The 22609-nt window shown below is 42.8% G+C and overlaps 1 protein-coding gene across 3 annotated transcripts in view; it reads right to left on the bottom strand.

Moving 5' to 3' along the window:
- RFX4 (regulatory factor X4) overlaps positions 1-22609 on the bottom strand; it is a 163985-nt gene that overhangs the window by 54686 nt on the left and 86690 nt on the right. For 2 of the 3 annotated variants that reach the window (XM_034644081.1, XM_034644080.1), the window contains 3 exons: positions 18696-18909; positions 17294-17371; positions 10863-11026 (listed from right to left, as the gene is read on the bottom strand). In XM_034644081.1, the coding sequence (XP_034499972.1) occupies positions 10863-11026; positions 17294-17371; positions 18696-18909 (456 nt within the window). Of the gene's footprint in view, positions 1-10862; positions 11027-17293; positions 17372-18695; positions 18910-20562; positions 20735-22609 lie in introns of those variants that run through there. The other variant, XM_011235295.3, reaches the window with a different exon arrangement.

Here is a 22609-nt window from a genome sequence, read left to right as displayed (position 1 = left end):
CACCATGACCTAGTGAGATCTATTGTCGAGTGGAGGGATGGTTCCATATACACAAATCAATCAAAATGATATATCACATTAATGAAATGAAGGATAAACCCATCTGATCATCTGAATAGCTGCAGAAAAAACACTTGACAAAAAAATTCAACATCTGTTCATGATAAAAGCTCTCAACAAACTGGGTTTAGATGGAACATACACTGACATAATACAGGCCATTTATGACCAATACACAGCTAACATAATATTCAATAATGAAAAGCTGAAAGCTTTTCCTCTAAGATCAGGAGCAAGACAAGGATGTTCTCTCTCACCAACTTTTAGTCACAGTCCTAGACGTAGCAAACAGACAAGAGAAAGAATTAAAAGGCAACCAAATTGGTAAAGTAGAAGTAAAGCAGAAGTCCCTATTTGCAGATGATATGATACTATATATAGAAAACCCTAAAGAGTCCGCCATAAACACTAGAATAAATGAGTTCAGTAAAGTTACAGGACACAAATTAATATACAGAAATCTGCTGCATTTCTATACACTAACAATGAAGTAGCAGCAGAAGAAATTAAGAGAACAATCCCATTTACACAAGCACCAAAAAGAATACACTCAACCAAGGGGTGAAAGTCCTGTACTCTGAAAACTGTAAGACACTGAGGAAAGAAACAAAACACAACATAAACAAATATAAAGAAATACATGCTTATGGATTGGAAGAGCTAATACTATTAAAATGTAATAATATAAAATGTTAACATATTGATAAAATACTATTCAGGGGCGCCTGGGTGGCACAGCGGTTAAGTGTCTGCCTTCGGCTCAGGGCGTGATCCCGGAGTTATAGGATCGAGCCCCACATCAGGCTCCTCTGCTATGAGCCTGCTTCTTCCTCTCCCACTCCCCCTGCTTGTGTTCCCTCTCTCGCTGGCTGTCTCTATCTCTGTCAAATAAATAAATAAAATCTTAAAAAAAAAAAAGATAAAATACTATTCAGAGCCATCTATAGATTCAATGCAATCTCTATCAAAATACCAATAGTATTTTTTCAGAGAACTAGAACAAATAATCCTAAAATTTATATGGAAACACAAAAGATCCCGAATAGCCGAAGCACTCTTGAGAAAGAAGAGCAAAGCTGGAGGTACCACAATCCCAGATGTTAAGATATACTACAAAGCTAAAGTAATCAAAACAGTAAGGTACTGGGGGCGCCTGGGTGGCACAGCGGTTAAGGACCTGCCTTCGGCTCAGGGCGTGATCCCGGCGTTATGGGATCGAGCCCCACATCAGGCTCTTCCACTATGAGCCTGCTTCTTCCTCTCCCACTCCCCCTGCTTGTGTTCCCTCTCTCGCTGGCTGTCTCTATCTCTGTCGAATAAATAAATAAAATCTTTAAAAAAAACCAAAACAGTAAGGTACTGGCACAAAATAGACATGTAGATCATTGGAACAGGACAGAGAATCAGAAATAAACCCATGCTCATATGGTCAATTTATCTATGACAAAGGAGGCAAGAATATACAATGGACAAAAGACAGTCTTTGCAACAAATGGTGCTGGGAAAACAAGACAGCTACATGCAAAAGAATGAAACTGGACCACTTTCTTACTCCATGCATTAAAAAAAACCCAAAAAAACCCTCAAAATGGATTAAAGACCTAAATATGAGACCTGAAACCATAAAACTCCTAAAAGAAAACCTAGGTAGTAATCTCTTGGACACTGGTCTTAGTAACATATTTATGGATATGTCTCATCAGACAAGGGAAAGAAAAACAAAAATAAACTATTGGGACCACATCAAAATAAAAAGGTTTTGCACAGCAAAGGAAACTATCAACAAAACAAAAAGGTGACCTACTGAATGGAAGGAGATATTTGCAAATGACATATCCAATAAGGGGTTAATGTCCAAAATATACAAAGAACATATACAACTCAACACCACAAACAGGTGATCCAGTGAAAAATAAGCAGAGGACCTGAATATTTTTCAAAGAAGACATACAGATAGCAAACAGACACAGGAAAAGATGCCCAATATCACTTGTCATCCGGGAAATGCAAACCAAAACCACACTGAGATACTACCCCACACCAGTCACAATGGCTAGTATCAACAAGGCAAAAAATAAGAAGTGTTGGTGAAGATATGGGGCAAAGGGAACCCTCTGCACTGCTGGTGGGAAGGCAGATTAATGCAGCCACTGTGGAAAACAGTACGGAGGTTCCTCAAAAAATTACAAATAGAAATACCATACAGTTCAGTAATTCCACTCTGGGTGTTTACTCAAAATGAAAACACCACTTTGAAAAGATATACGCATTCACTGTAGCATATTTACAATAGGCAAGATACGGAGGCAGCCCAAGTGTCCATCAATAAATAGATAAAGAAGATGTGGCATATATACACAATGGAATATTACTTCATAAAAAGAATGAGATTTTGCCATGAATGAACGCACGAACATAGAAAGTATTATGTTAAGTGAAATGAGTCAGACAGAAAAAGACAAATACCATATGATTTCACCTATACGTGGAATCTAAACACCAACCAAACGAAAAACTAGAAACAGATGTGTAATTACAGAGAACAAACTGGTGGTGGCCAGAGGGGAAGGGGAGAGGGAGGATGGGCAAAATAGGTGAAAGGAAATATGATGTACAAACTTCCAGTTTTAAAACAAGTAAGCCACAGGGATGAAAAGTACAGCATAGGGAATATAGTCACTATAACAATAATGTTGGATAGTGACAGGCGGTAAGTACCCTTATTGCGGTGAGCAGTGATCATGTATAGAATTGTCCAATCACTATGTTGTATGCCTGAAACGAATATAACGTTGTATACCAACTATACTCCAATAATAAAAATTTTAAAAAGAGAAAGAATCCACTCTCAAGAGATAAAGCAATCAAGAGAACCTGACTATTGAACAGGGAATTTAAAATAACCATGGTTAATATGCCAAAGGCTCCCATGGAAAAGATAAACTATAAGCATGAACAGATGAGGAATTTCAGCACAAACAGAAATAATAAAAATGAAATGTTAGAAATGAAAATAGAAACAAAACATGGCAACAGAGATGAAGAATGCTTTCAACAGTCTCGTTAGTGAAGTTGATATACACTAGAAAAAATCAGTGAGCCTAAAGACAGGCCAATAAAAATGACCTCAACCAAACGACAAAACTTGTGAAAAAAGTTAAACAGAAACTCCAAGGCAGTTGTGGAAAAGTATCAAATGGTCTGACATGCACGTAACTGAAATAACAGAAGAGAGAGAGAGAACAGAGCAGGAGATAATGGCAGGGAGTTTTCCAAACAGTGAAACGCATCGAAGCACAGATCCAAGAAGTTCAGAAAATCTCAAGCAGGAGAACACAAACAACACAACAACACAACGAGGCACATCATATTCAAACAGCTAAAAACCAAAGATAGAGAAGATCTTGAAGGCAGCCAGAGGGAAAAAAAGGCACATTGTATACCGAGTAAAAAAGATCTACAAACACGCAAGCCAGAAAAAAACGGATTAAGATCTTTAAAGTGATGAAAGCAAAGTAAAACAGAAAACTTGTGAATCCAGAACACCGTATCCACTGAAAGTGTCTTTCAGAGATGAAAGAGAAATAAAGACTTCCTCAGACCAACAAAAGCTGAAATAATTCATTAGCAGCAGACCTGCAATATTAGAAAAGTTTTAGAAGATTCTCAGGCAGGGGGATATGATAATATAACACAGAAACTGGGACTTTATATAAAGAAATGAAGATCAGAAATCATTAGATTGAAGGTAAATTTTTTTTTTAAAGATTTTATTTATTTATTTGACAGAGAGAGAGAGACAGCCAGCGAGAGAGGGAACACAAGGAGGGGGAGTGGGAGAGGAAGACAGGCTCCCAGCAGAGGAGCCCGATATGGGCCTCGATCCCAGGACTCCAGGATCACGCCCTGAGCCGAAGGCAGACGCCCAATGACTGAGCCACCCAGGCACCCCTGAAGGTAAATTTAAAGATTGTTCTCCATATCTTTAATCGCTCTAAAGGGTAATTATCTAAAGCAAAAACAGTAACAATATATATATGAGTTTAGAGCATATATGAAAGCAAAATGTGTGACAGCAACAGCATAAAACATGAGAGGACGAGTGAATTGGGGGTAGACTGTTGCGAGGTCCCTACACTACGTGTGAAGCAGCATGATACTATCTGAAGGTAGATTGTAAGTAAGAAAGACCATTAAAAATTTTTTTAAAAGAGGTATAAAGAACAGTCCGATTGTGGAAGTAAAATAGAATGATAAAAAAATTTAACCTAAAACTAGGCACAAAGAGAGGGGAAAGGGGTGAAAACGGAAGGAAATGATAGAGAACAACTAGTGGGGGGTGCCTGCGTGGCTCAGTCGGGTTCAGTGTCCGACTCTTGGTTCTGGCTCAGTCATGATCTCAGGGTCATGTGATTGAGCCCCACATCGGGCTCCATGCTCAGTGGGGAGTCTGTATGAAAATTCTCTCCCTCTGCCCCTCTCCCGCCATGCGCTCCTGCTCTGTTACTCTCTCTAAAAATAAATAAATAAATAAATCTTAAAAAAAAAGGAAAGCAACTAGTAGATGGAAATTTTTAATGAACGGTATCATTAACATCATTAAATGCAAAGGTCTAGACATAGCAACTAAAAATGGAAATCGTCAGATTGGATAAAAAAGCAAGAGCTCACTATATTAGCTACATGAGATCTACTTTAAATATGAAGACATAGAGTAACAGGGTAGAAAAGGATATGCCATGCAAACACTGCATGATAAGGGGCTGGCCGTGGAAGACGGGCATGAGAAAATTTTTAAGGTGATGAAACTATATTTCAATTGCACTGCTGACCTTTGAACAACGTGTGTGAACTGTGCGAGCACACTTATATAGAAATTGTTTTTCAATAAATACTGTACTGTAAATTTACTTTTTCTTCCTTATGATTTTCTTAACAGCATTTTCTTTCTCTGGCTTACTCTACTGTAAGAATACAGTATCTAATACACGTAACATACAAAATACGTGTTAATTGCCTGTTTATGTTATTGGTAAGGCTTCTGGTCAACAGTCAGGTATTAGTACTTAAGTTTTGAGGGAGCTGAAAGTTATACACAAATTTTCAACTACACAGGGGTTCAGCACCCCTATTCCCTGTGTTGTTCAAGGGTCACCTATATACACTAAAATGATGAATGTTAATATATATAAAGTGTGCTTCAATAAACCTAAATTTTAAGAATAAAATTAAATAAAAAGCTATAAACATATACTTAATAATATAAAAGGAAATGATAGAACTAAGAACAAAAGTATCTGTTGTGTCAATAAATGTAAGTGGGTTAGACTTAACCAGTAATAGAAAAAAACCAGACTAAACTATAAAACAAATTCTAAATGGTTCTGCATATAAGTAAGTTATAAAGATCGAAAATAAAAAGATGGGCGAATGCATTCAGACAGATGAGATCAAAAAGAACATAGAGGTCATGATCTTAATATCAGACAACCTAAATTCTGGGCAAAAAAAAATTTGGATTAGACTTTATAATGTTAAGTGTACCAAAAAAATAATGCTAAGAGTACAATTTACAATGAAGATGTTGTGATTCATAATGAAGCTATTACATTGAAAATAAATCAGCCAGAAACAGCAAAGCATCATAGAACACAGCATCAACATTCAAAAACAAAAATTAAGGGAGATTCAAGGTGAAATAGGTTAGCACATATTAGTAATAAGTCTTAAACCTATTTACCTGTCTTGGTCCATAACAGTCTAAGTGGATAGCACTAAGACAACAGAAGAACTAAATAACAATAATGTTGACCCAAATACAGATCTGCTAAAGACAGAGAAGTGCTTTTTGAAGACAGAGAGTGCTTCTTCTTTCTAAGGGTCACAAAATTGCCCATATATTAGACAACAAATAAAATCTAAGTAAAATCTCAAAAGAAGAAATAGTTCAGAAAACAGTCACTAATCACAAGGCAATAAAAGCTAAAATGAATTACATAACCAGAAGATAATAGCTCCTAACAATTGGAAGTTTTTAAGTACTCTTTTAAAATTTTTAGGACAAAGAGGAACTCCAAACCAAAGTTGCAAAATATCTAGAAAATAACAATGTTAAAATACTACATATCAAACCCTATGGAATATAGCTCAAATGGTGCTCAAAGAAAAACCCAAGCCTGAAATATTTATGTTATTAAACAAGAATGAAAGAATGTAAGTAAATCAAGCATCTATTTTTTGGTCAATTGTTTTTGGTCACTGATAGAACAACAAACTACATAGTGGGCACTCAGTAAAGTGTTTGTTGAATAAATGAAGAACAAAGTAAACTTAAGAAAGTAAAAGAAATGAGTTAAATGAAAGAATTCAATGTATTAGAAAAAAAGAAGAGTAATAGCACCAATAAATATATCTAAGAGCATGTTGCTTGAAAAAATAAAACAAAACAGGTAACTTAATCACGAAGAAGCAAAAGAAAGCACAACTACACAAACTAAAATGTATTAAAGCAGGAATAATCAGACATAGAGGAAAGTCAATGAGTCTACAAATGCACTTTGCTCAACCCTAAGCAAATAAATTTAAAGATCTAGAAGTGGATATTTTCTAGGAAGTTGTAATTTACCAAAACTTACCTCAGAGAAGACGGAAAATCTAAACTAAACAATTACTATAGAAAAAAAAGAAAAACTTCAAAGATTTACTCCCACCAACACCACACCCAGATCCCTTCAAAGGGGAATTAATTCTATCTAGTCTTCAAGAGCAAATAATTTCAGTGCTATTAAAAGTGTGTCAGAGCTTAGGGAAAAATGGGGGTGGGGAGAAGCTTCCAGATTTCTTTTATGAAGCAAGAATAACATTGATACCAACAACTAATGAAGATTAAACACAAAAAGAAAATTGCAGACCAATCTCACTTTACGACTTTGATGCAGAAATTCTAAATAAAACGTTAGCAGATAAAATCCTGCAGCACCTTAAGAAAATATACTATGAGCAAGTGGGGTTTATTCTGGGAATGCCAGAATGGTTCAATATTAAGAGACGGATAATATAATAATTTCCATAGATGATGAAGACCATTGGATAATATTCAACAACTATCCTTCATAAAACATCTAATGAATTAATAAAAGACAGACATTCCTTAACATGACAAAATATGTCAATCTTAATCCAAAAGCCAGCACAATGTTTAATGGAGAAAAACTAGATGCATTTTCATTAAAGTCAAGAACTTTAACATGTTCTTGAGGCATAAGCCAATGTAATTAGGTAAGAGAAGTAAATGAGAGGTGTAAAAATTAGAAAAACAATAGTAAAATTATCTGTATTTGAAGGATTCTAAACATGGAAAATCTAAGAGAACCTGAAAAAAAAATACAAGAAGATAAATTTGGCATAGCCAGCTCCAAATACAACACACAGATATCAACAGTTTTCATATACACAAACCATCATCTGTCAAGAGCCGTGGAGGAGAAGACTGTAAGAACAATAGCAACAAATAGATAAATATCTAAGAAGAAACTTTTTAAATGTGTAAGATCTAAGTAAAAAAATCATTTACAATATTCCTGCAGTCACAAAATTAAAGATCAGAATAAATGTCAAGGCAAACCATATTCTTTGTTAGGAATTCTCAATATCATAAATACATAATTTTCCCTAAATTGATCTCTAAATGTAATGTAATCCCAATAAGAATACATGTGTGTTATAAATGTATACATATTGAAATAGACACACTGATGACAAGGTAATTCATATGGAAAAAAAGTGATAATAATAGGAAAATTATTTAAAAAGGAAAGTAAGTATGAGGAGCTAGTCCTACTAAATATTAAATATGTTTATTTTTTTTAAGATTGTATTTATTTATTTGAGAGGGAGAGGGAGAGCATGAGCAAGGGGTGGGGGCAGAGGGAGAAGCAGACGCCCCAGTGATCAGGGAGCCAGACATGGGGTTCGATCCCAGGACCCTGGGACCACGACCTGAGCCAAAGGCAGACACTTAACCAACTGAACCACCCAGGCGCCCCTTAAATATGTTTAAAAGCACAAAACTTAAAACAGAGTAACCCTGGAACATGAATGTATAGAAATATCAATGGCATAGGGTAGGAAGTCCAGAAACAGCCCCAAATACATATAAAATTTACTATATAAAAAAAGTGGCATCTCAACTCTGTGAAGAAAAGATGGAATAATTAACATATGGTGCTGGAAAAACAGGATAGCTGCTGAGGAGAAAACAAGGCCACACTTCACATCTTACACCAGGATGAGTTCCAAATTGAACAAAAATTCAAAAGTACAAAATTAACATAAAGTTAGTGTGATAAACCATGGGAAAATTACTTAATCATTGGAATGGGGGAGGACTTTTAAAACTATGAAACTGAATCCAGAAGCCATAAACGCAAGGACTGATAAATTCAATTACATAAATAAATTTCTGTATGGTAAAGACAAAAGAATGACAACAAAATGAGAAACTATTTGCAACTCTTAACACAGATAAATGGTTATTATATCTAATAGATAAAGAGCTCCTGGGAGGTGCCTGGGTGGCTCAGTCCATTAAGTGTCTGCCTTTGGCTCAGGTCATGATCCCAGGGTCCTGGGATCGAGCCCCACATTGGGCTCCCCGCTCAGCGGGGAGTCTGCTTCTTCCTCTCCCTCTGTTCATGCTCTCTCTCATTCTCTCTCTCTCTCAAATAAATAAATAAAATCTTTTTTAAAAATAAAGAGCTCCTATAAATCAGTGTGAAAAACACCAACCACCAAATAGAAAAATAATCAAAGGATAAAAACTGAGAGGTCACAGGAAAGAAAACAGAAGTTGCTCTTAAAGATGCGAACAGATACTCAACTTCATTCATAATAAAAGAAATGCACATCAAGACTTCACTCAGAAAAGTTTAAGTCATATAGCCTTTAAACCAGAAATTCAGCCCTGTAGGAAATTTATTCCGCACATAGAGTTCATGTAGTGGGATAAGTGGTGCCCCCCTCCCCACTCCCCCCTTCCCAGTATGTCCACCTGGAACATGTGAAGGTGACCTTGTTTGCAGATGTGATTAAATTAAGGATCTTGAGATCTTGGACTCACTGGGTGGACCTTAAATCCAATGACAAGTGTCCTCATAAGACACAGAGAGTGGAAGTCAACAGGAAGACAGAAGCAGAGACCGGAGGGATGAGTCCATAAGCCAGGGAGCACCAAGGACTTCCAGCCACCACTAGAGGCTAGGAGAGAGGCACAGAGTACATCTCTGGAACGAACCAAGGCTGCCAACACCTTAATTTCAGACTCCTGGCCTCCAAAACTATGAGAGAATTCCTTTCTGTTGTTTGAAGCCACCCAGCTTGTGCCTCTTTGCTGCTGCAGCCCTGGGAAGCTAATGCACCCCCCCCCCCCCCGNCCCCCCCCCCCCAGTGAATGTACATCATTCATCACAGCATTATTTGTAGTAAAACAAGACCGGAAACAAGAAGACGACGGATTACATTCAGTCCAGTGGGAACAGCACTCAGGCATAAAAAAGAATAAAATCTCTGGGGTGCCTGGGTGGCACAGCGGTTAAGCGTCTGCCTTCGGCTCAGGGCGTGATCCTGGCTTTGTGGGATCGAGCCCCACATCGGCTCCTCGGCTATGAGCCTGCTTCTTCCTCTCCCACTCCCCCTGCTTGTGTTCCCTCTCTCGCTGGCTGTCTCTATCTCTGTCAAATAAATAAATAAAATCTTTAAAAAAAAAAAGAATAAAATCTCTTTCCAGACTGCTGTGGAATGTTCTCTAACAGTCCCAATAGGAAGCAGACACTATTCAGAATAGGAGGGTTTATTTACAAGGAACAAGTCATGAAGGCGTCAACAGGCATGAAGGAGCCCATGAGGGAGAGCACTGCTCTCAGGGGGCGGCGAGGGGTGTGAGGGGCAGCAGGCTCTCCCCCACCCCATGTCCTAAGGACAAGCTTCCAATCTAAGCACAAGGTACTCCAGCAGAATTTGAATCTGGCGCTATGCTGGAAGGCTCCAGAGGCCTGTGGATGGCCANTTTAGGCACAAGCACAAGGTACTCCAGCAGAATTTGAATCTGGCGCTATGCTGGAAGGCTCCAGAGGCCTGTGGATGGCCACAACCAGCCCGGGGTGACCTCCCAGGGATGGAGACAGAGTCTTCTCCTGATCCCCGTCTTCTCCCTCCCTCTTTTTGATCTCCCCATTGGCTGACCCCAGCCGGATGCCACAGGGAAAGGGAGCCCTGTGAGGTGCTCCATCTGGTCCGGCCCCAGGGCAGGGAGCAGCATGGGGCACGGTAAGGAGTGCTCAGGAGGGGCACAGAAGCCCCAGCACAAGCTCCAAGATTGCTTTCTCAAAGCAAGGTGCAGGACAGTGAAAGAGAGTATATCACTGTTTCAGTGAGAAAGAGTAGGATATACGCATTGGTTACATGTGCACAGCAGATCTGGACGGACCCCCCCGCCACCTCAGGCCAAGAAAATGACTCTATTTGATGCTCTATGGAGAGGTCTGGGGTGTCCGGGGAACAGGAGTTGGTAGGGGGAGACTTTTCACCATATACTGTATTACACCTCTCGAATTTCGAACCATACAAATGGTTCAAAATGTTAAAATTTTTATTTATATTAAAAACCGTAAATCAAATTGAATTTTTAAAAGTCCAAAGTTTTTGGTCTTTACAATGGAGACCCCCAGACAGCGCGTGATTATGTTCAGCGAGAGAGAGGCTGGAACATGCGTGCTAAGGACTAGCCACAGGAGGGAGGTGCTCACCTGTCCGGGAGTGCCTGCAGCACGGTGGGCATCAGCACCCCCGAGATCGCTTTGTAGAGGATGGAGTCACACACGCCGACGATGTTCACCACCGTGGAGGAGCCCAGCACAGGCAGCATGTGGGGGGGCATTCCTTGCCAAAAGTGCAGAAGGAAACTTTGAACCTGTATCGAGCCACAGAAAGGAGAACCATGAGGTTACCCGGGGCCCTCGCAACAACGCCTGGGACTCCACCGGCCTGCAGTGGGGTCGTCCGTTCCCCCTGCTGTGGCAGAGGCGGCCCCGTCCCCATCTTCCCCTTACCCTGTGTGTGCCACGCCCACCGCTGCAGAACCACCTGGCCCGGCAGCCTGGGGTCTACTCTGCCCTGGGATAGAGGACCAGCACATTAACTCATCAGCCCCTTCATCCTCACTGCGGTCCGGGAAACATTTAAGGAAGGGAAGGTGGGATACTGCTTTTAAACTCAGAGCGCTAGTGCTTACTATTCTCTGGGCCTGTGGGGGCCCCTTGGCTGTTCTCGAAAAGAAGGGAGTGATGTGTGAGTTGCTGGTGAAAGGAATGTATCTGGAAGGGAGGAAAGTAGGCGTCACAGACAAGTCTCCCAATTCAAATATGTGTACCAAAACCAGAAGAAAATGCAAGGACCTCTTCCTATCCAAATTCCTCCATTCCCCAAAGAGCCCTGGCTGGTTGTTGCCACTGTGGGATGCTAGATGGTGGCATGTGGCTGGTAAACCGCGTGGGCACTCCCACCCTCACCACTAGTGCAGAGCGGAAATACAGGAGGCACTCGAGACTGCGTTATCAATATGATAGCAGGAGCTCTAGCTGTGCTGTTGATGAGGGAGTGGTAGAGCGAATGTCGAAGGCAGACAGCTCTTCGGTGGCCTGTGTACCTCCATCTTCTAGTGTGTGAGCTGGAGGTCAGGAAGAGAGCAGGGTAGGGGCCTGGGCGCAGGACAAGATAAGGGAAGTGAAGGGAAACAGCAAAGATGGTTAACTGATGTATATAATACCATTAAAAATACCTACAATAAAAAAAAAATACCTAGAGTTTAGCTAACACTGAGGAGTGGCTCATCTTGAAGACAGGGAAAAATGACTGAATTTTTGTGAATTCTCATAGGCTCGACTTGGTTCCTGGAGTACATGTCCTTTTTTCCCCACAGACGGGCACTCTCAAACCCTCACACGTAGCATCCCACATTCCTGGTTCCCTAAATCAACCCTGATCCAATGCGAAAGATACTCTAGTACCCCTTGTCTAATACTTTGGAGGTGGTATTACTGTGGGCATCAGCTTTAGTCATCGAGTGACTACCATATGCCAGGTACTTTGCAAAGGTTCTCTCATTGAGTACTTGCAATATTACTACAGTCGAGAATCCTTGCTCCCGTTTTACAGAGATATTAACTTATTTGTCCAAATCCAGACAGCAAGTCAGGGAATGGATGAGACGGAGCCCATGTCTGCCTCAGTCATTCCACCAATCAGTCTCATGGCTGGTTTGTTCTTCTCATGGTAACAGGCCCTCTCCCCTGTTCCTGACACCCATAGCTCTCCTTGGACTGATGCCCACTTCCCATCTCTCTACCCCTGCTCTGGCGACTTGCAGTGTCCTTCAGGCCCCTCTCAGAAGTTGGGTCTTGCTTTCCTCTGACCAGGTTACGTCTGACTCCAGCCTGGTGACCTGAGCTCAGCCTCCTGTGGACAAACTTCCCCGACACCCACGGCCTGCACTGGAAGAGAGGCTTAGGGGATGTGGGATGGAGAGAAAGGATGTCCCCTGACTTCCTAGGGGGCACATGGTAATTACCAAAAACATGATCAAAGTGGTGAATGAAGTCCAGGTTTGTGAACTGTGACACTGAAGTCACAGTTCCATTTATTCCACAACAGTGAACATACCGCAGAGTATTCAGCCAGATTGAAAATTAAAACAGAAAATACAGATGAGTGAAGACTGTCTTCCAAAGTTCCAACCTGGGCCCCACTACCAACCAGGGGTGTTGTATCTCTAAGCTAGAAATAGGTAAGTTTCCTCGCCTGTGAAATAGCAATAAAAGTAGCACTTTTGGTACTTTTTGGATTTGGAAAGGATTCCTACAAGTACCTGTTTTAGTGTTTGGCACACAGTAGATGCGTAATAAAGGTTAGTGGTGGTAGTGGTTATTATATCACAGACACGCCGCCACTACCAGCCCCAAGAAATCCATGGACTGCCCTAAGCTTTGTGACACCTTGCCTAAGCCTCTGAGTGTGTCCAGCCAGGATCCCCATTGTGGCTCTGCTTACCTGTTAAGGCTCTTGTTCTGTCACTGGGACACCTGGTGGCTGACTGCTGGCTGGCCCGAGCCTGGAGATGGCCAGGGCTCTTGGATAAGGTGCTTTCTTTCTCGAGGACCCTCTACTGTTTCCTGATACCAGCTTGTCCCAGGGTATCAGCCTCAGGCCAGGTCCTGGACCTCCCTGCCTGACCTTCCAAAGCCACTTAAGACCCTCTCTGCCCAGCTGATTCCTACGATTTGGTAGATTCTGAATTCATCTGTCTTTCTTAGCTCTCCTTGCATGCAGCCCTACTCTTTTTTTTATATGTGAGCAGTCAATTTCTAACAGAAATTCTGGAAAAGATCAGCGGCTGTGTAGATTAAAACAAATCTGTGGAAAATCAGTCTTTAGCAGGCATCTGTCTGTTTTAAGTCTGCTCAACTTGCACAGGGAGCCTTGATCCGTCCTCAGTCTCCTAAGCAGCCTTTGGAGAGGAGGGTGTTGGGTCAGTTTTGACCTCCCTTTCTACTCTCCACGTTTCAGGCCATTTAACATCCTGAGGTACTGGTTCCTCGGAGTGAGGAGGAAAAGAAGGAGGGAGAACAGTGGAAAGCTCAAGAGCCGAGACTTGGAAGTTGGGTGTGAAATGGACAGACACAGTGTTATGCAGGAGATGGAGCTGGTGGGACCTCCCAAGAGGCTGGATATGAAGGGTGAGGGAAAGAGAAGCATCAAGATTCGTAGCTTGAGCAGTTGGGTGGGTGGTTATGGCGATCTGAGTTGGGAAAAACAAATTCAGTTGGAAAGTCAGAGCTCTGATTTGGCCACGTTAAGCTGGATGTCAAGTCAACTGAGTCTGGAGCTCAGGCCTAAATATTTAAATATGAGAGCTATCGGCTTTTATGAAATAGAGATCCTGTCTACCCAGTACTAGGGCCCAATAAGGTCACTGAGGCAAAATGCCTGGCAGCGTGTAGGCATCTAATAAACAGAAACTGATTATCAGCCAGAAGGGAGGAGGTTTCCTTATTCCTTGTAAGTGAAAGTGGTGAAATCATCAGAGGTAAAGATGGAAAAGCATTATTTAAAGTTTTCTGGATTATCTGCCTCAGTCCCCTGAGCTCCCAGCCCTTTCCTTCTTGGGTCAGTGAAGCATCAGGAGACAATTTCCTTAAGAATACCTACGTAGGTTTTCTATTTCTTTTCCATATCCGTATTTACTTCACCCCGAATATACTAGCACCTTGTGGAAGCGCATCTGATCACTTCCAGTCAGGGATACGTAATTGCTACAGTGTTAAAAGGATCTCAACAAAACATTAGCCACCAAAATACCTACCATTTCTTATGCTCTGATTTCAAAATCAGACACTTCTATGAATTCTTATGAAGATAAAATAATCATCTCCATTTTACGGCCAAAGAAATTGAGGCTCAGAGGGGTTAAGTACCTTGCTCAAGGTCACAGGCTCGTGACCTTTGGACTCAAACACAAGACTCTCTGGACTTGACAGCTCCTTATGCGATATAGTCTGGAGAAAGCTTTCCAGGGAGTCCCCTACGTGCAGACTGGGGCTCTCTGTACTTGCCTGACTGGGCTACAAGACCGTGACATTTTTGCATCCATCTACCCATCTATCCATGCACTCATCTCCCAACAAATATTCACTGAGAGCCTAAGAGTATGGCTGACGTGGATACAGGAGCAAACAAGACAGACAAGGTCCCTGCCCTCAAGGGCTTACACTGTGTTGATAGGAGACAAACAATGCACCAGCCAACAAGATAATTTAAGAATGTGATACCAACATTAGTTATAACCTCAACTCTTAAAGATCTTGAAGACTTGAAGCAAACTACAATGTCAAGGTGTACCAGATGTACCCACCATCCATTTACCCGTGACTTCTCTCAGCTGTGGGAGAAAGGCATGCCCATCGAGGGGAAAATATCCCCCTTCATTCTTTTGTGGCTGGGTAGAATGAACCATGTCTTGATTAGCCATTTTAAAAAGAGTCACCAAATATCCCTGCCCAAAGGAGTGGAAAGAATATTGAGGTGTCAGGTGACAAAAGATGCAGCCATGACCTTGACCCTAACCAAATGTGGGACCTTGGGCAAGTCTTTGAACTCTCTGGTTGACATACCCGATAACAGCAACATACTTATGACCTTTTATAGTTTACAAAGGGTTTTTGCTAAGCATTATCTCATCTTCTTCCAGGAACCCTATGCATTAGAAAGGCAGGGATGATATTTTTAATCTTTATTTCTAGGGTAAACAATAAAGGCCTTCATGGCAGAGCCTGGGCTCAGAGTCTGGCACTTTCCCCACAGGAGCACTCAGCCCCCTCAAGGTTTCTGCAGCCCTCACTGTCTACTCTGCATCCTAATTTCTGGTGTGCGTTCTTGCTTTTCCCCCTCTAGGCTGGGTCTTCTTCTTGCCCCAGTTCTGAGACCGACACCAATGCATGGCACTCTTAGGTGCCCAGTTAAGTGTTGGGATTAATGCATGGAATTAAGTGTAATGAGATGATGAGAGTGAGCTTTGAGGTGAATAAAAGTACATATGAACTAAAGGGGGGACTGCCACTGGTTCTGTGGTTAGTCCTTGTAGTGGAGAGAAACAGCCAGCCACTAGAGCTCTGAGCTCCTCTTCTGTGGTGGGGAACCGCTGCCCAGGGAGGGACCGGATCCCCTTGCATCAAGGTGGGGCCATGAGGCCAGCTTTGCCAATGGAACACGGGCAAAAAAGATGCATTTTATTTCTGGGCTGACAAGGTTAAGAAGCGGGTATGTCGTCCCTGTAGTCCTTTTCCCCATCTGCAGCTGAACAAAGAGGACACCAAGGCTCTAGGGCAGGGTATGGCCACATGGCGGAAGGAGGCTGGGTCCCTGAACTATCCCCCAGGAACCAACCTTCCCCCTGCGAGCATCCACGCTGGGCCGTGACACCAGTGAGAAATAAACTTCTAATGTATTAAGACTTAGGGTTATTTGTTACAGAAGCCAGTGTTACCTGAACAGAGTTTGAACATTTATTTGCTCTGATCTCAGTGATCTTTGGGATATAAGACATAGCCAAACCACAACGTGAGAGAAAGCAGCGATTTTTCCTTCTTTAAAAAAAAAAATCCACTTAAATCATTGATCAAGGAATTGGGAGATTTAAACAATCTTGTGAATAAAAGCCAAGAGCAGGAACAACAGTCCTTCTCTACCAGCACTCTGCGACCCCCCTCTGGAGCTGGGTCTGTGAGCCAAGCCTGCGACTACCAGCACCCAGGCTACTGAGGGAACCGTCAGTGAGCTCGCACAAGTAAGCGCAGCACTCAGTGAACGCTCACCGCTTGCTCACCGCTGTGAGGCACAGCAGAAAGGCACAAGAATGTGGGGGAGAGAGCATTTTGTGCTTTACGCCATTGTGTACCCTCCCCTCTCCCAGGTTGCACCCCCCCCACCCCGAAACACACACTAGGGAATCTCCGGATCTTGTCCACCAATAGCCCCTGGTTTTTACAGTCCCACTGGAGCCTGCATGGTCCTCCAATTCAATGTCCATAACCTATGCCAAGGGGTTTGAGGGGGTTTTGGGGATTTTTTTTTTTTGGCCTGAAGGCATTTTCTGGAAACAGAAAGGCCTCAGGTTTATAGGGTGAAATGTGTGGCTTCTTGCCATCCCTCTGGAAGGCTCTTTCGGATGACATTTTCGGCAAGAAGATTTTATTGTCTCTCTGGTTATGTAACTTGCACTTCATCCTCTCTTGTTTCTCCTCTCCATTCTTTAACTGTACTATTTTAAAATAAAAAGAAAATGGAGCCCCAGGAAAAGATTAAATCCAAAATATAGGAAAGCTTTCCTTCAGGTTCTCTGAATCTATAACACTGGGTGTAACGATCACCCTGAGAGACCGTCTTTCTTGTAGGCCCGTGGGGCAGGAGGCAGCTCACTAGTGAAATCAAGGAGCACGCAGAAGATGTGGAAAATGGGGGTAAGAACAGTGCTTGCTTCCTGGAATCACTGGAAAGATTATGTGAACTAACGCACATCAGGGGGTTCCAAAGGTCTGGCACCTGGTAGGAGCTCACGAGATGGGAGCTCCTGCTACTATAATACTTTAATACGGAGTGTTCCACAGCTCAACACTTACTGACCTACCTCATCGAAGTTGGCTCTTATTACAGTGTCCAGGATTCTCTGACAGTGTGTTCTGTACATCATAATAAAGGTCGAGACCTGTGGGGAGTGGGGGGGGGAAGGATCAACAATAAAAGCATAATTAATACACATGACTGCTACCCTCCCTTGGAATTTCAATTTTCAAGTCATGTATTCCCTATTAAGGGACAAAATTCGTTTAACACCTACTCATCCAGTAAGACCCAAGGAAGTCTAACTCATTCGTGGTGCTCTCTGACCCCGGGCTCCCTCTTCTGTGCTCCCACGGCACCTGGGCATGTTTCTCCATCTGGCACCTGCCCTGTGATCCCGTGGAAAGCATGGGTTTCTCTCTCCCCCATTCTCCTCCCATGAGACCATGGGCTCTGGGAAACCTTAAATGGCATATCATTCATGCTCACGTATCCAGCACTTTGCAGGGTGCCTGGCCCACAGTGGAGCTCAGTAGGGCGTATTAATTAAATTCTCCTCATCAGCTAAGATACTGAAAAGTTACAACCCAGTGAGTACTTATAAGAAGAGGTGTTTGCCAAAAATCACGAAAAGACATTCAGAAATTTCCTGGAATCTGCTCAGCCAAAGAATTTCATCTCCAGCTCCATTTATCCAAGAGTGTTAAATCTGTCATATAGGAAGTTTGTTGATTAAAAAAAAAAAAGCAGCATTGAGGGGAAAAAATGTACTAGTTCTTAGATTGAAAGCATTTACAGACATTCTTTTTGTTTCAGAACGTAGACATGCACTCATTTTATGTGAACTCAGTTTGCTTATGCATGAGCATCCGTCTCCCTCCTTGGCTGCGGGGTTCCCGGGAACAGGACTCAGCTCTCCATTACAGCGTATCCCAGCTCCCCGGGGGCTGTGTGCACGGCAGAAGCTCTACGTCTGCTGGTGCATTGGGCTGCGTCAAGATGGGTGCGGGACTGATGTATTTCCAGTCCTTTTCTCCAAATGCCTATGACCCAAACTATCTGATTTGCGGTATTATATTCACGGGTGCATTGTCATTAACTAAAGTCCATATTTAATTCAGATTTCTATCTTTATAGATTTTTAAAATTTCTTTGAGAGTGAACAAGCATAGGAGTGGGGAGGGGAGGGGCAGAGAGAGAGAGGGAGAGAGAGAATCCCAAGCAGACTCCACACCCAGCTCAGAGCCTGACTCAGAACTCGATCCCACGACTCTGAGATCATGACCTGAGCCGAAATCAAGAGTTGGACACTTCATCCACTGAGCCACCCACGTGCCCCTCTATCTTTATATTTTTAAACTCACCATTTTGCACTAAGTGAGAGAAAGGGAGAGAAGTTGTGTGTGTGTTGAGTGAGAGAGAGAGAAAGGGAAGCCACCCACTCCCAGCAACACCTCAGATGCGGTCACCTTCTCCTCAGGCAGACTGGCTGGCAGATTTAGATCTTTGACATTTGGAAACTCTGGCAGCAACGTTCCAAGTTTGGACCGGGGTGAATATGCCACCGTCTGTTTGCTCACTTCTTTCTTGCCCGTCTCGCTCACCCAGGCGGCTCCTTTCTTGGAATACATCACATCGTAATACTGGGAGCTTTCCTTCACCGCAATGCCGTAGTAATGGTACCTGGGCCACAGAGAGGGAGAGAGAGAGAGAGACCCACATACACTGTTATCAGGTGGGGTTTCTGGAGCGAGGTGGGAGTGCCCAAGGCCAAGGATGGCTGGGCCCATCCTCCCTGGGCTAGAAGAGTTAACTCTCCCGGGAGCCTTGACATCTCAGAAATCTAGAATTAAACCAAAGTTCCAAGTTGCCAGCCATCAATCAGGCAGGTAAAAATAACCAAAATTGCCTCCTACAGAAAATGTTAAGTCAAATACTTTGCAAAGCAGAAAGGGGGGATGAAAAAAATTTCCATTTGTATTTAATCTCCCATGTTGAGCTGATGTGATTTCAGAGGTACAGAACTCGAGGGTCCTCTTCTGTGGAGACCCAAGAAGAAGGGTGTGTTTGCAATGGCTAACTGTACCACCACCACCAATTCATTGGCCTCGGTTTTTCTTAGTCAATAAATGGTAGTCTTAACTGTATCTTTTAAAAGATACATTCAGCGGCTTTGCTGGCACTGGATACGTAAAAGACTGAAACTTTCTATTATCTCAAATGGGCTTAGTAATAGCAACGTTTTCAATGAGGGCGAAGGAGGGACAGAAGCTGCACTTTGGATTTTCGCTACAGAAACTACTGAGCACTTGCTACGGGCTGGGCACTTTGCAACTGCTTTACCTACATGAATTCAAAAACTACTACTAGGAAATAGGGATTAGAACAGTCTTTCTACGGATGAGCAAAAGGAGGGAAAGAAGCTCAAGAAATTTGCTCTAGGTCATCCAGCTTTTTAGAAGAGGTTCTTGAATACACATCTCTTTGACCACAAAGGCACTATGCTGCCCTAGCAGAAAACACTGCAGGACGCTTTTACAAACTCGGAGTCACTCAGGGAGAGTAATAAAAATACAGATGCCTGGGCCCTTCCCAGACCTACTGATTCAGAACAGGGGAGTGGGGCCCAAGGATCAGCCCTGACACAAGCAGTACAGGTCATTCCGACGCACGTCAGTTTGGGACTGGCTAGCTTGCTCGGTTGAGCACCTGCATTACATTCCCGGGTCTACGATCCCCGGTCACTGGAGAGACGGTCATTATTTCCTATCGTGAATTGATGCTCATCACAGCAGCTAACGTGGTGCTAAGTACTGTACACACACCACCTTATTGAAGCCCACAAAATCCCTCTAAGGCTGGAATTCACGCTTTACATTAGCCGCATTTTACAGATGAGGCAACTAAGGCCCAGGGAATTTAAGTAACCCACCCAAGATCACCCAGTGAGTAGAGGCAGGATTTGTACCTCTAAAGTGCTTTAACCACTAAGCCAGTGATTCTCAAACTTTAACTGCTAATAAGAATCATCTACAAAACATTAAAATACAGACTCCTGGGCTCCACCCCCGCCCCCCGCAAAGATTCTGATTTAGTAGGTCTAGAGTAGGTTTCTATAGTCACACGGCAATGCCCATGGAAGTAATTCATGGACCTCGCTTTCAGAAACACCGTGCGGCATATTAAGTACTCGTTGCTGCTCACGGAGGTATCGCTGGTGGTAGTCATAAAACAATACAAGTGAGAAAGCGTTCTGAGTTATGGGAGAGGCTTCGCGGGGAAGGGAGATGCGCACACATAACCTCCCCTCTCCCTGCCCCCCCTTGCTCCTGATACCATTCTGAGATATTTCTGCTCAGTGGGCATCTCGCCTCTATCTGAATGCCTCCTGGGATGAAGAACTCAGGCCCTCCGAAGGCAGCCCAGTTCATTTTGGGTCGGGACAGTTAGCAGGGAGTTCTTCTCTGTGTTGAGCCGCTCTCTGTCTTCTGCACCTTCTACTCCCCAACTGTCGTAACTGCCTCTCCCTCGGACAGGCACCCTGGAGGGGCGGGGGAGGGGCCATTCCGTGGGCTCCAGGAGCACCCTCTGGGTGGCCAGGCAGTTAGGACACGCCTCCCTAACCTTAACAAAATTCTCCTTTATAATCTCTTGAGATCTGAGGAGTGATAATATATTCAGATCAGACCACTTCTTGATTTTCCTGCGTGTGTGCTGCTGGAATCAGCAGTTGCAGTGAAGCTATCGGGCTGATCACTTCTGGGTTTTTCTGTTTCAGTTCTGTAGGACACATTAACACAATCCACAGTCACTCCCCACCCCCACACGTATCCTGTCAAGATAAATTCGTTGAGGGGTTTTCTCTCTAAGGCCGAGTGGCAGGTTGGAGACTTGAGCTTCTGGTTACCTTTCAACTGGTTGGAGATGTGACCAATCTTTGGGGGGGGGTTGGTCCTTATGGAGGGGATACCATGAAATTGACACCACTGAATTTTTAAAGAAGGTAGTGCCCAATTTGCCAGCTTCTGGGTTAAAGAAGAAAACAAAAAACAAAAACAGGCTCTCACATGGGGGCAGAGGGGAATTTTCTCCAAGTTTATAAAGGATGGGAAACGGTTTTATCTTTGCTATCTTTCCTCCTTGTCTCTACTATGTATCTATTTTTTTTTTTGCGGTCTTATTTCTACTCTTCTATCTTAGAGATGAGCAACAATGTATTGGAGCCAGTGACTCTTCAAAGACCCATTCATTTCCGTTCATTCAACATGCTTCCAACCATTCTCTTACCTGCGGACTGAATTGCCCGTCATGTGCCAACCACTGGGCTTACCAGCGAATAAGTAAGGAGGGAGGTGGTTTTGTACTCTATACTCTTACCAAGGCGGAAGCCTCAATTTAAAACAAATACTGATTTTTTTTCTTTATGGATGACATTTGTTCTTCAGAGCTGTCACCTTGGAAAATTATTAGAAATTTATTCCAAAATGTCCCCTGCTCAAATTTTCTGTAAAGCTCATTGGAAATTGACCCCAGAGCTTCTGAGCCATCACACAAAAAATGAGTTTTGTTATTTTCAGAGCATTACCAAAAAGGGCTTTTCCCAATTTGATCATCTAGGTTTTTTTTTTTTTTTATCTTATCTAATTTGGCTCCAAAGTTAAATCCACCTTGGGAGGATGGGAACGCTGCCCAGGGATGGCAGGAGCAGGCGGAGTGAGGGGACATTATGGGACATGCTGCTTTTGAAGTACAACCCTTAGTTTCAAGTCTTACAAGTCCTATATGGTTGTTTCAGGGTTTGGTTTTTTTTTTAAGTGTCAGTATTTTGTAAGTCAATATGTGCTGATCTGCTACTCAGCATGGTCAAAATGTTAGAAATGCTACATAATAAGGCACCCTCTAGTGGAGTCACCATGTACATCAACATAATAAAGGTTCTGAGAAGTCCTGCGATAAAGGAACCTGTTGAACTCTGCGCTTCCCAAACATATGTGGCCAATAGAGCTTTTCCACCGAACACCTGTTAACATCCAGTGATTTTTGAAACACCCTTTGAGGTAAATCTTATAAATCAAATTTTAGTGAACCCTGTGCAGTGAAGACAGAGATTCCCTCCCCACCAACTCCCACGTAGGAGAAGGGGTCCACACATCCTTCTCACTTTTCAGGACTCTTCCAGAAAGGCCTTTCCTGGGCTACCCTTTCCAAACTAGGGTGCTCTCCTTTTGTTATTCTTTATGACAAGCCTGTTTGTCACAATCTGAGTATCTTGTTTTGATCTGTCTTCCCCACCAGAGTGTATGCCCCATGAGGGCAGGTGATCTGCTCCTTGCACTGTACATGAGACCGAAAGTGTGAAAGCAAACATGGGCAGGCTGGTTGA

This window comes from Ailuropoda melanoleuca, chromosome 15 (genome assembly GCF_002007445.2).
Source record: "Ailuropoda melanoleuca isolate Jingjing chromosome 15, ASM200744v2, whole genome shotgun sequence".
NCBI classification, from domain to species: domain Eukaryota; kingdom Metazoa; phylum Chordata; class Mammalia; order Carnivora; family Ursidae; genus Ailuropoda; species Ailuropoda melanoleuca.
The sequence above is the reverse complement of the archived record's forward strand: the minus strand, read 5'-3'. Positions and strand labels throughout refer to the sequence as shown.